This window comes from Anguilla anguilla, chromosome 13 (assembly GCF_013347855.1).
Source record: "Anguilla anguilla isolate fAngAng1 chromosome 13, fAngAng1.pri, whole genome shotgun sequence".
NCBI lineage: Eukaryota > Metazoa > Chordata > Actinopteri > Anguilliformes > Anguillidae > Anguilla > Anguilla anguilla.
The window spans coordinates 8,437,316-8,451,299 of NC_049213.1; the positions used below are offsets into that span (position 1 = coordinate 8,437,316).

General features: G+C 41.7%; 1 protein-coding gene across 1 annotated transcript; it reads right to left on the bottom strand.

Annotated features, from left to right (window-relative positions):
* Positions 1-235: 235 nt before the first annotated feature.
* LOC118211505 (protein-glutamine gamma-glutamyltransferase 2-like) lies at positions 236-13,752 on the bottom strand. Its single transcript, XM_035388756.1, has 13 exons — positions 13,672-13,752; positions 11,713-11,883; positions 11,008-11,250; positions 10,454-10,572; positions 9,538-9,666; positions 8,366-8,543; positions 7,928-8,063; positions 6,643-6,752; positions 5,890-6,132; positions 3,681-3,965; positions 3,134-3,297; positions 2,097-2,230; positions 236-1,310 (listed from the first exon to the last, which is right to left on the bottom strand). Exons 1-13 carry the CDS (start codon positions 13,679-13,681, stop codon positions 1,151-1,153), a joined length of 2,082 nt encoding a protein of 693 aa, XP_035244647.1. The 5' UTR covers positions 13,682-13,752; the 3' UTR covers positions 236-1,150.
* Positions 13,753-13,984: the final 232 nt, after the last annotated feature.

The following is a 13,984-nucleotide window of genomic DNA, read 5'->3' on the forward strand; positions in this document are numbered from 1 at the left end:
TGAAACGATTATGGCCAGACCATTAAGAGCTGTGTGGAAAAAAATATCTCCACTAATGTGGGTATCAGTGCTGTCACCTTTGTGCACTAAGGTCTCGATTCATTTTGCCTTTGTAAAATTGATGTGTTGGTTAATTTATTTTCACTTGTATGTTTTGTGTGCTGTTTAATTCTGTATACACATGTCAGGGAAATGACTTCGCAGTGTTATACCAACAGTTACAATGACAGAAAAATAAGTTTTATATGGAGTAGAAGAACTTTATTCCAGCTCAGCAAATACAATCCTTCATAGGCTGCACATTCATCAGCATAGCTGCAGAAAATTAGCAAAAATGTCTGTTTTTCCATCTTCCTGAACCTTCACAATATAATCTGTAAAGGGATTTTACATCATATTGTAGCACTGACCTGCCTGGTATTAACATTCATCTTGAATCCAGATTGTATCTAGACATGATTTAGCTGGATTACATTTACACATGGCATTAACATACGCCTCCACTGTCCGCACTGAGGTTCGATGACGATCTCACTTACAGCTCAAACAACTACACACGCAACAACCCCCTCTCCCTAGTGCGCAAGTCCCTTGAAAAATACTGTAACTGACTTGTAGTAGGCTAATGTTACTGTTATTTTTCCAATAAAAAAGGGACCCTTGAATGATATTGGTGGCTGTCTGTAAAGCTACTGTACATGAATGCGTATTTCCAATTATGCAGCTTGTGGACTGAAAATGAGTTTAACTCTCGTGTTTAAATGTGGTCACAGTGCTTCCCTGACCACCTCTGAAGGTGGTTTGGGGCGACTGCATCACACTCCATCCTCAATGTGTCGTGGGTGCATTTACACCTTTATTTTCATATGGTCAAGATGATCGCCCTGGTTCATCAGCGTCTCTGGTGCCCCTGAAGAAAACTATGTTCAGACCCCTGCAGGTCTGCAGTGTGCTGCCCTCTGCTGGTACCGCTTGTAAACATGGCCGTGGCAGGCTTAGGAGACATGCTCCCAAAAAGGCGAAGTCCAGGGAGGGGGCTGCCGTTGCTTCTGATGGTTCTGATAGCCGTCCGATCACCCACACGCATGTCAATGCCAGGTACAAAGGGAGTTATTGTCACAGTAGAGAGAATTGACAGCTTCCTTCTACCTTAGGCCCTGGAATAATGTTTAATATCTACGTTGCAGCTGGTTTTGATGTCCCGGAACTGCTTACAGTCGAAATCAGCCACCAGCTGCTTGGTTCCAGCTTTGTATGGCGTAAAGGGAACCAGGAATCGAACCTGCAGCCCTGATCCCAGAGACTCCAGCCTGCAGAGAAACGCACAACAAAATCTTTAGCGCTCAATCAACCCTGTTTTCATACATTTCACACTGATAGAAAACATGTTACTCTTACAGAGTGCATGGAGAACATTTTATTCTGATAGAGTACCTTTAAAAGAAAAAAAAATTTGGCATCTCCAATCACACCCAATTTCAACTGTCCAATATGCAAACTGTGTACAAGCTTGCCCATATACGGGCCCTGCTGCCGGCTAGGGTGAGTGAAGGCAATATGTACAGTTCCATCTTTTACATTTTGTAAAGTTAGACAAAATATAAAATAGAATAGAATTCAGCTGTGCATATTCACTACCAATTAACAATGGTAATTGGTACAATTGGACTGGGGCCGTCAGCAGTCACCTGACACGTTCTCATCAAAATACTGTCCTCTAATTAGATAAAAAATACTCAGCTTTCGGAGATGGTTCTTGCATATCCAGTGTTTTTCAAGTCTTTCAACACCTTGGTGCAATTGCACATGTTGCACTGGCCTTATGTTGTGAAAGTATTTTCAAATAATTCCATTAAATCAAGCACTTTGTATTTGAAAATTCCAATGCGATTCAAAATTGACCCCAGCCCTGCTGAACAAGTTAAATTCCACGACAAACTGTTGACAGAATGCAACATAATTGTTTGGTTTTCCTTTTCTTTTTCTTTTCTAGTATACCTGTTGCCAAGGTCATATTAATTTTAGTCCATTCCAGCAATCATATCAGTCAGATGAAACACTCCTGCTGTGTTGGAAACCGTGCAGCTGCCACTCACCTGGCTACTACTGATTCGCTCAATAGGCCACTGCCAGAGACCGTTATGGAGCAGTCAGTCAGAGCCACAGATAAGGGGTTTTGAAAAGTGATCTCCGCCTGCAAGTCTTTGTACTGCACAGGATTTCCAATGACCTGAAAAGATTCACACAAGCAGCGCTTTGAGTGTCAGTGACAAGACCCTGGATTCTGAACAGAATTCCTGGTTTACAGATGAACCCATTTTCAAAATGGATACAGTTACAAAAATCCACAAAATGGATGTGGAAGACTGCACACTGAGGAACTTCATTTGCGGTGACACTGTTGCCGCGGAGACCCGGCAGTCCAGGGTGATTGCTGAGTGATATGCTGAGGGAACTGCACTCCAGAGCCACAGACGTTCTCCAAACTAGATAACCCAGGTCAGTGTGTTCTGATTTGGACCTCAGCCTTAGACGGTGAGCCCTTGGGACATTAAAACCTCCTCTCAACAGTATTGCACTACATGCTCTGTCTGCGGTATCTGGTCTGAAATGTGTACGATTCTATGCAATGCACTGATTCAGTTATAGAACCTCAGTTTTTTATTTGCACTATAGTGCACAAGAAACATGATTCATGTTTTATGCAGTCATTAAAGTTATAATTATTTTATCTAGCAGTTTAAGCAAAATATTGATCATGGACTTTTATACACCCTCTACTTTATACAACCTCTAGTTTACAACCTTTAGTTTAAATAATGCTGGGAAAGTGCTTATTTTATGCCACTGTAGTGTGTGGGAAATAATAATAATAATAATAATAATAATAATAATAAATATTATTATTTCAAATAATAATAATAAATATTATTATTATTATTATTTCAAATAAACTTGCATTAGTATATACAATATGTGTGATTTCAGTGCATTTTCTAAAATTAAATTCAAAACTTACATTTTCGTTTAAGAAATATATGCTGTGCATGTATTGTAAAGATCAGTGATGTCATCTTCCTGGTGTCTGAATGACCCAGGATGTATCTTCAGTAGGAGAGTGTGCAGGACTCACAGTGATGCTGAAGGGGGGATTTTCAAGCACAATGTCCTTCTCTGCCAGGGACACCTCCTCAGTGCTCTCCTTGTCATTGGCTACGGCTGTCACTTTGATGCTGTTGTTTCCCTGTATGTGACTCCCGTATTGGGAAAAGGGAATCTGGAAAGGGACCGTCAGCTCTACCAAACACAAACGAGAGCTTTTCACCTTTTAATCATGTTTTCATATGTTTGCGATGTAATGTTCCTAAACAGCAAACCTAAAATCCCATGTTAGTATGTGAGTGTACATAAGGTCACTGAAATGCTACACAAGCATGATGTGTCTGTAAAGTTATTGAAATTATACACTAGCATGATGTGTGTAAGGTTACTGAAATTTAACATGAACGTGTGTGTTTGTGCATATGCATGAGTGTGTGTGTGTGTGTGTGTGTGTGTGTGTGTGTGTGACGTTACTGAAATGCTACTGTAGCATGAGAGTGCGTAAGGTAACTGAAATGCAATGCTAGAGTGTGTATGCAAAAGGCAACTGTGTCCGGTACAGCAGAAAATATTTTTACCTGTGTCTGGCAGGACCTGTACTTCCTTTTCTTCACTGCATATGTCAGATTCAAGTACACCGTTGTACAGCATGACCTGGGCGTTGACATGGAGCACCACATCACGCGGCGTGGGGCTCTGCAGTCGGATCACCAGGTCGATGTCCTTGCCGTTGATTGGCTTACTCTGCTCTTCGATCTTGACTGAGATTTCGGGAGGGGGTGCCGCTGGGGCAGGCTCCGGTTCGCGGAGTTTATCAGATCTCCTTACCGCTTCTTTAAACGCCTCCCTTTCCTTCTCTGTACCTGTGGGAGCCATGGCCACACATGCATTAGTGCTGGTGTACATAATTATATCTGTAGCTACAGCCCCGTCGCCCAATGGTAGTGTCTATCACTAAGCTTCCATCCAAATGTTTTGCAAATGTTAAGTGAATTTCCGAAAATGTCGGCAAAAGAAAATGCGAATCACTGTGTTATGCGAATATTCTGAAGAGGCCGCAAAAACATTAGGCCAGTAGGCCTACGTAAATAAAAGTGCCAGCCAAACATAATTAAACAGAGTTTGCAAGACACATGCGATCAGCATTCTAAGTAACACATTGCTGTGTCCCTTGCGGCCCAGCATGTCATACAAGAGATTTTTGCGGCTTTCTGGAGTGGAAGCTTGTGACTTTGGTCGCTGTCACGTCATCATTTTTTCAACAAAACAAAATGTTTCCATTACCCTTCATTGTTAACGGCAACTTTTCCACCATGGCCAAGTTTAAAAGTTTTTTAGCGATATTTTGTCGTTTTTTCGAATTGAAGGTGTCCGCTCAGGTTGACTTGTGCGCAGTTTCAAAATATGCGCAACTATGGTTGGATGTTAACTCCACTTATGGCTACAGTCAGACCCACACTTGTTCTACATCTATCTACATTTACACTACCTGGTAAAAGTGACGCAGATTTCTTGCTCACGTGGTACAGATCAGATATGTATTATGAACATGTAAACGGGAAAACAAGCACGTGCAAGCGGATATTTTCAGATCTGTTTTGGGCCACTTTCATGCAGAAATAAATCTCATAGGACTATAATATCGGCCAATGCGACTCTAAACGCACAGATCGGAATTTCTCGGTCACTGCGATTTGCAAGTCATTCAAAACGCGATATTATCATACGTTTTTCGCACATGCATTGTATGTAACATAATTACATGCGCAAACATTCTCTGGAAGTAGCCTACTGTTAAATGTTAAAAGAAGTTAAATGGGGGACGAGGGGTCAGGCCACTGTTGAATACCGAGGTTAAGTGACTTTAAAGCCTGTGGGAAGAAGAGTAGTTATCAGCTAAAATACAGGGGATGTTAGTTGCGGACCTAAGATGCTTCTAAATATTATTTCTCTCATTTTGCTATTGTTTTATATCGTATCAGTAACCAAACCTTCGTGTACGCATTTAGGCTGCTTGAATTGTAAACCGTAAAAGTAGACGTAAACAGGTGGTCAAATAGGATAAAAGCAAAAAAATCCGAACTGGGCATGAAGACCTGCGGTGTAAATATAGCCTAAATGAAACTTGCATTGGGGATTTACTGTTTTAAGTAGTCTTTGATTGAAATGAGTAATGTTCCTAAAACATCCAAATTTGGTATGTTCTGTATCACCCTCAGTATAGTTGGTTTGATCTGTATTTCATGTGTCAACACCAAATCTCATCTATCTGCAAAAAAAAACGTATAACTACGTATACGTATAACTCCTCCGTTTCAGAAATACTAACCTTAGAAATTATAACCTTAGATATGTTTTTTTTTATTTACTGTGATTTGTCATATATAGTAATTTCACTGAATTTGAGACATTGTACGCAAGACTTCACCAAAACTGTAATGAACAATGTTTAATTTATAGGACGATGAAGGATGTGAGAAATGTTATTAAAACAATATTTAACTGGGTGCCACTGATTGACAGTTACCAAGTTTGACAGTTATCATTCAAAACTGCTGAAAAATTACAGAAAGCACTAAAAAGAGGGGAAACTGCAGAAATGACAAGAAAATGGTATTTGTGTTCTGGTCATAGTGAGTCTTCAACATTTCTTTGTTGTGGACTAAAGTATATATCTGACACATAAATGAGAGGTGAATCATTCGTAACTGATATTTGACAAGAGGATTGTTTTCATGCAGAATGACAGTAAATCCGCAGTGAGAAATCCAATTTCCTCTCGCTTACCTTCTGGATGCTTGTAGTTTTCTGTGATGTTTTGCCGTTTGTTACTGCCCACCGATTTAGTGCTGATGTTCTGACCCACAGACTTTGTGTCTAATAGGATCCTCTTCTGTGACCCGTCGGCCATGATTAGCCAAGTGACCCGGTCCGCATTGACCTCGGCGAAGACGAAAGGCAGGTCGTACTTCAGATCTGTGTGTCCTTCACGTACAGCCTTCACTGGAGCTGGGCCACAGCAGTGTACCCCTGGGGTGCAGAGAGAGAGTGAACCAGTGTATCCCTGGGTTATAGAGACAGAGTGAATGAGCCAGTGTACCGCTCAAGTATAGAGAGGTTGCCATGCTTCAGTACTCAGTACTTGGTAAGTACTAGTGCTCTGGTAATGCATTAAAATAGCTAAGTACCTACAGGGTCTAGTAATACATTAGCCTAGCTAAGTACCCACTGGATCTGGTAATGTATTAGCATAGCTTAGTACCTGCTGGGTCAGATAATGTATTAGCATAGCTTAGTACCTGCTGGGTCAGGTAATGTATTAACACAGATTAGTACCTGCTGGGTCTGGTAATGTATTAGCATAGCTAATTACCTACTGGGTTTGGTAATTCATTAGCACAGCTAAGAGCCTCCTGGATCTGGTAATACATTAGCATACCTAAGACCCTAGTGAGCCTGGCAGTGGATTAGCATAGCTAAGTACCTACTGGGCAAGGTAATACATAACTCTGTATCTGCAGCATGGGGAAGGGACCGTACCATCACTCAGCTCCTGAGGGGTGGGGTCCAGAACCTGCCAGCCATCATAAAGTGGTTCTCCAGGGAGATCAGGACGTTTCATCCAACCTTCTACCCACACATGATAGTTCCTGTGTGCATACAGAACAGAGATCAGAATAGGAGGGTTTAATCCATCAATCACTAATTGAATCTATCAATCCTTGTTTATCTAAAGCACCATTTATACCAACCAACTTAAGTAGGGAATAGATTTGGGATATAGGGGACGAGTTATTTAACAAGAGACTAAAAGGTTATTATTGAGTCTCGACATGCGGACCAAAGCAGTTTCTGGATCCTATACCATATGGGGTGTAACAGACAGTGGATGAGTTAGTTGGACCATTTAATTTTCCTTTGATCTACAGTCGGACAGGTATTACAGTTCTCTTTTAAGTGCATAAGCTCAGAACTAAAAGGAGTTCTTAACAGGGCCTAATAATTCATTTAAACTTGTGTATAAAAAACAACTACATCCTTGTTAGGATTAATTTGACTATTAATATTGTCATTTTAACAATGAATTGAAATCCAAAATTTATGTTTAGATAATAGTAATTTTATGAGAGTGATTACTTATTGAAATTATTACTACAACTAAATTGGCCAGCAGCCATACCACCATGCAAGTGTGGGCTTGGTTAGTACTTTGATGGGAGACCACCAGGGAATACTGAGTTGCTGCTGGAAGTGGTGTTGGTGGGCCAGCAAGGGGCAGTCTTCCCTCTGGTCAAATAAACCCCAATGCCCCAGTGCAGTGACGGGGACACTGCTCTAGGAGATGCCGTCTTTCAGATGAGACGTTAAACCAAGATCCTGACTCACTGTGGTCATTAAAGATCCCATGACACTTATCGCAAAGAGTAGGGGGTTCTCCAGCGTCCTGGCTAAAATCCCAGATCTGGCTCTCACAAAAACTTGCCACCTAATCATTTCCTGATTTAATTGGCAAAAAAAATGTTCTCTCCCTCCAGTGGAGCTGCTCAGTGGCTAACAATAGAGGATTGTGGTTGTACTGCGCAGCTCCCAGGTGTGAATGTGTATGAGTGTGAAGCAGGGTGTTCCTGCAAAAGAGCATCCGTGCTCAGCGAACCTACCCTGGGTAAATAAAGGTTAAATAATAAAATAAAAACGAAATAATTGGTGCTGTGGGATGATTGTTTTAACAATTAAAATGGACACGTTTTAACTATCCCCGCCATTTTGAAATTAGTATATTCCCTACAGTTGATTGAGTAATCTGGCAGAAAACAGCGGTACTCACCAGACACTGTCATTGTTGTCCTTGGGTCTGACGCCATAGTCAGCGTAATACTCATCGATTAATAGATTTCCTTGAGTGTCATGAGCAGACTCGTAATTTGTGACCACTCGACAGGGGATTCCCAAGCACCTCAGGACTTGAAAAATAAAAAGAACACAAAATAAATAATAGTTATTAGTCTTCTTTTTTTGTGATTTTATACCTTATGAATTCTCTCACCAATTGTTACACTCACATCCACAGCCACAAGATTCAGAGGTACAGGACACATCAGAGTTATTGATTAAAATGACATGGTTTTCTGTGTATTTAAAATGAACGGATTAAGAATCTATTTCTGTAATGTGCCCGTGCAGCATGATGTTCCTGAGTTTAGGAGTCAGTTTAAAAGCATGTATGTTGACAGCACGTTGCGGGTACGTTGACAGCATCCCTTACCTGTGCACATGACCCCACCGAACACCCAGCACTGGCCATATTTGACGGGGTGGTTGTAATACTTCTTCCAGTTTCTCAGGATGTCCACGCTGCCGTTCCAGTGCGATGGAGACACTCCGCCAATGTAGTTTGTGCCCCACCTCCCCAGTAGCACGCCTTTGTCATCGTTACTGTTGATCTGACGGAGAGAAGCCATAGACTTGTTTTTATCACATTTGTATCCCCACTTGCAGGAAGGGAAGTCTTTGCTAGTCTCTGAACCCAGCGGTCAGATCTGGAGAGATCTCTGGAGACCGTCGGGGAACAGCATTTACTGCACCAGCGATATGCCACACCAGGGATATGCAACTAAGACCTTGGTCAGATTCTCAGAGGGGTGGTACATGGAAGTGTCACACCTGGCACACACGTCCTCTGCTATTTCAACAACTTCTGTGTGTCTCATAGTTCATGTTTGAATAACCTTAGACCCACTTTCACTGCGCTGATGTGATCGGTTAGGAAATATTCAGTACATTCTGTTGAATGATTTATGACTCTGAAGAGTGCTGCTTTCCTCAGACTTGTAGTGGAGAGGAATATGAATTTGCTAATGAATTGTATGCGTTCTTATTCTTGATTCAGAACCTTGGATTTTATAGTCTGAAGTAATTACAGGAGAGGAAGTCTCTATTCACTACAGAGGAAGTTTGTCCTAAAGTACAAATCACAGTGTGCTTGTCCTAAAGTAATCCAAGGATGTGTCAAGTATGAAATTCAAAAACCAAAAGACAGCAAAATATTCCAAAAAGACCAGAAATTAAATGTAGATGTCAGACAGAAGTGTATCTTGGGTGCATGGTGGTGTGCCTTGGTGTTTGGAGCTGTGTGTTAGGTTGTAGGCGGCAGTGTGGTAAGAGTGTAGAGGGTATGTTTCTGTGTAAGGAGGTATGTTTAGCAATGTACGGGGTGGGGTTAATGAGTAGGGAGGTGTGTATAAGGGTGCCATGGGGTGTGTGTAGGGTTGTGTAAGAGGGTGTGTTAAGGTGTAGGGAGGTGTGTCAGTTGTATTGGGGTGTGTGTTAGAATGTAGACGGGTGTGTGTGTAGGTTGTATTGGGGTGTGTGCTAGGGGATAGAGGGGTGTGTGTAGGTTGTATTGGGGTGTGTGTTAGGGTGTAGGTATGGACATACCATAGCGCTGACCACTCTACTGACATAGATGGGGTTGCAGCGTGCGGAGAAATCCTTGGCTGCGTTCTTTTTACATTTGGGGTTGAGGTCCAGGATTTTCAAGCAGATGTCAAGGATGTCACTTTCAAACTGAAAGCATCAGAAAGATCTCTTATCACAGAGTACAGTGGACACATATTTACAAGACACATATTTGACATTTTTAATTCAATTACCAATAATTCAAAACTCTCAGTTTGAACATACTGGGAAATACTAATATATAAAAGGTAAACCTATAGCCTATATATCCACTAAACCAGAAACTGACTGAAGAAAAATGCATTTGGAGCCCATCATCACATTTAGAATAAAATGTGCAAATTGTTGTTCAAGAGACAGCTAATACAAAAAGCCAGCAGTTTAAAATATTTGGAAGTCAGAACTAACTTTAAGGTTTAGCCCAGAAGACCAAATATATTAACATAAATACAACTGTGAATTAAGTATAAATAAGTGCAAACAGTTTAAAGGAAAAGTGTATGTGTGTGCGTGTGTGTGTATGTGTGTGTGAGCAATCTGCCCAGTGGGGAGTACATGTTGTTTGAAGAAAAACTGAATTCACATTTGTTACGTTGGTTCTTCACAAAGACGTGCTCCTATCTTACAGAAAACGTAATGGAAAACTCAGTAACTTAAACTGTAACAGTTAGGTATAGCTATGCTTCCCAGAAACCAATAGTTGAAGACGTCATCCGTCCAACTTGGTAAAGAACAATTCAAGGTAGCTAGCAATACGGTAGCAACAGAAGCAGTGGTATTCCTGGATGTAGCTTCTGGGCATACAATTAGCTAACAACATTAAGTAGCCTAGGCTATGGTTGCACATGAGGTGGTCTTAATTTGAGGAAGTCTTATGTATTCAGGCTCAATGTACCTGTCCAAAATCCCAGGCCATTTCACTAATATAGCCACATGTCCCTTTGTAGATCAGGCCATGTTCATTCATCACATACTCCTGCCTCTCCTCTTCATTGGCCAGGAACACCCAGTCCTCTAAGAATACACAGAATGGCATTATTAAGCACTTATATAATACACACTGCACAGATTTAATGAGTGCTTATACACACAGCACAGATTTAATTATCACTTATACGTACAGAACAGCTTTAATGAGCACGGAATTACATCGTTAATGCCTGTTGTAGGACTTCTAGACACCTTCTGCTCTTACTTCCCCATTCCTCCTAGCCCATTTAAATTTGGGATCTGATGTTTTTGATTAAGTAACAGCTGCAGAGTGCACATGTATCTGGTGAAAATTGGTTTTCTTTGACCTGATATAGGAGTGAACCAGCACTGGTATTTAAAGCACTTTATAAAATTAAAGCAAGATAGCTGTTTGGAATTAAAACCAGCGGACGTGTTCATCCCTGATTTATTATGTGCTTCTGGAAAATTCCTTCCACAGAGAGACAGCTCACTCACCTGCACACCAAGGGTTAAACAGGAGGACAAAGGCGCCAGCGCTGTGGCCCACGGTCATATTGGGGTTCGTCTTCACAGAGAGGGTGTACTCCCCAATGCTGGCATCCGCCGGGCTAGTGATGGCGAGGGTGACTGATGTGGCGGAAGCCTCCTGGACCTTAGCATCCCAGGATTTCTTTGCCAGACTTTCAGAGGCGACACCAAACACACACTTGGTCCCTAAACCTTCAGAGGGCTTGGGTCCTGGATCATAAAAGCACAATATTAGTTTGATTTCGAGGGATAAAGAGTAGAACTAAGGCACTCTTCTAAAGTTAAAAAGCTTTAATATAAGGCCAGTTCATATAAGAACATTAAAAACTCCAACATGTTTCGGCCAAGCATCCTGAGAATACAAACATTACATTATGTATAAACTAAGTCTTTATATCTGTCATGGGCTCCCTATGTTCACATTAATTATTTATACCTGAGTGTATTTTCTGTGAGTCTGTACATGACACAAGAACAGTAACTATTCCTTCCATGGATGAGCAGCAGTCTTACATCTCCCTAACAAACCACACTTCCAGAAACCACCAGGGACTGAATCTGTGATCCTCAGTTTCCTTATGAAGAGGCTAATGGGACACAGCAGAGTGTGATAGCCCCTTATTATATACTTTTAGCGAGCTCATCACTAAAGAGCAGAGAGCGATTGCTCACCTGTTTGGACGGTGAGTTCCAAGGACTCCGGCTTGAGGCTTTGGGCACTGCTGGAGTGGAGAGTAAGCAGGAAGGTCTGCCCTCGCCTGACGATCAGCCGTTCTGTAGAGATTTTGCTCGTCTTGTGGGCCTTATTGTTCTTCTCACATAGGAGATCCACTTTGGAGAGATCTAAAACACATAATACAGCTGATTGATCACTCTAAAACACAGTACAACCTGTCATTAGAGCCACAGAGCACACTAGAACACAAATGTAATGCTTATAGTCATGTTTATGATAATTTCAATAATGGCTGTGGCAGTACTTAGTACACTCAGTATATGTGTGAGTCACTGTTCTTTAACTACCTTTTTAGTATTATTACCAATTGAGTCTTTGATTAATTCAGTACATCTTGCACAAGTGAGGGCTGCACGGTGGTGCAGTGGGTAGCACTGTCGCCTCACAGCAAGAAGGTTGTGGATTTGAATCTCGGCCTGGGGCCTTTCTGTGTGGAGTTTGCATGTTCTCCCCATGTCCACGTGGGTTTCCTCCAGGTACTCCGGTTTCCTCTCACAGTCCAAAGATATGCAGATAGGCCAATTGGAGACTCTAAATTGCCCATAGGTATGAGTGTGCGAGTGAATGGTGTGTGTGCCCTGCGATAGATTGGCAGCCTGTCCAGGCTGTATTCCTGCCTCTTGCCCAATGCAAGCTGGGATAGGCTCCAACACCCCCCGCGACCCTGCTCAGGATAAGCGGGTATACTGTAGATAATGGATGGACCTTTCAAGTCTGTGACTCATCCAGTATATTTTGAAGGAATTGTTCCTTTCGAGTTGCATTACCAACTGAGTCTCACTTAGCATTAGGGGAGCATAGGGGAGAGGTGAACTACTCACAGTAGCATGCAGACTAATATGGACAATGAGGGGAACAGAGGTCAGCTTATTTGGCAACCTAAATCAGTCCAGGAGCTTAAATTTCGCACTTTTGACACGATCCCTAACGTTACTGGTACTTTGAGTATCTTTTCCGTTGATGTTCGGTTGCACGGAAATTTATGTTTGCTATAACTTCACATTTTAGGTAATAACGAAAAGATATAAGCTGTGAAACACCACTGAATATTCAGCAACCTCAACGAAGCAAATTTTGGGAAGAGTAACGGTTAAAGAGTAGAGGTTAAACTCCGCTGAGTGAGTATCAAACGTCTGACGATGTGTGCTGTTTGTTGAAAATTCATATACGGCTGTTTTACTATTAATTTTCAAAATGTAGTAACTTATATGCAATATAAACCATAACCAGTACGGAGTATTTTATGCAACATTTTTGGTTACTAGTTACTCTCTCGGCGTTCGTGTTACAGGTCGCATACAGTTTTCCCAGACGTCTTGCCTGTCTGTGGCGAAGCTGTGTGCGACCTGGAACACGCACGTGAGGGAGGGAGGGAGAGAGAGAGAGAGGTTTAAAAACTTTCGCTGCGTTTGGTTTATTTTGTCTTTGTTATTTTTGCCAGCAACCTGCCAGGGTGAACGGTTAAGATTTGCACGTTTGTTCGTTGATTTGAAAATAAGTTGCGTTCTTTCTTTCGGCAAATGAAACGCAGGTGAAAACCGAATCGCCGAACTCCCTGCATCCAGCGATTCTGTTCATCCCAGTAGTGTCACCCGGAGTGCGAAAGTTGGCACCAACAAACATCTTCGCTTTTTCTGAGACAAATTTGTGGTCTTAAGACTTTTTAGATTAGTGTTTATACAGTGAAGGCAGTGAAGTCACATCTAGTACAAAATCCATACTGCTATTAATAACATCTATGATCATGGTTAATATATAGTAGCATTAGTTAAAATCTGTCATAATGGTAATAATGCATTTGTTCATTCTGAAGGTTTTTGAAAAAGCTTTTTTGAAACGCAGTTCTTTCATACAGAACTTTGTCTGGAAGCTGGGTGTAGCTGTAGTTCACTCACCAGAGGTCATCTTGGGGGCAGCAGTGCTGGAGAGTCAGTGTCTTCTCTCTAAAGCCACTCTTCTCTGTGGGATGTCTCGGGGACTGGGTAAGGATGGTTGATCGTGGATGTCTTTAATGTGTGTGCAACCCTGCCCCTTTTAGGGTTGGTCGCTATCGCCCCGCATGCCTCATTGAAAGTTACGCTGACTTCTTGGTATTTTAGGAACGCCTGTATTCATCATCAGCCTACTTGACGAATTGAATGCACATTCCTTTAAAAGAAAATCTGACATTCTGCCGCTGCACTTTTTATGTCTCAGTGAGGCAATCAC

What these genes read in the sequence shown, in the direction of transcription:
- LOC118211505 (XM_035388756.1), bottom strand. An exon ending in AAACTACAAGCATCCAGAAG is followed by an intron (nt 3,966 to 5,889) that starts GTAAGCGAGAGG and finishes TGGCTCCCACAG; the next exon opens with GTACAGAGAAGGAAAGGGAG. An exon ending in AGCGAATCAGTAGTAGCCAG is followed by an intron (nt 1,311 to 2,096) that starts GTGAGTGGCAGC and finishes GTTTCTCTGCAG; the next exon opens with GCTGGAGTCTCTGGGATCAG.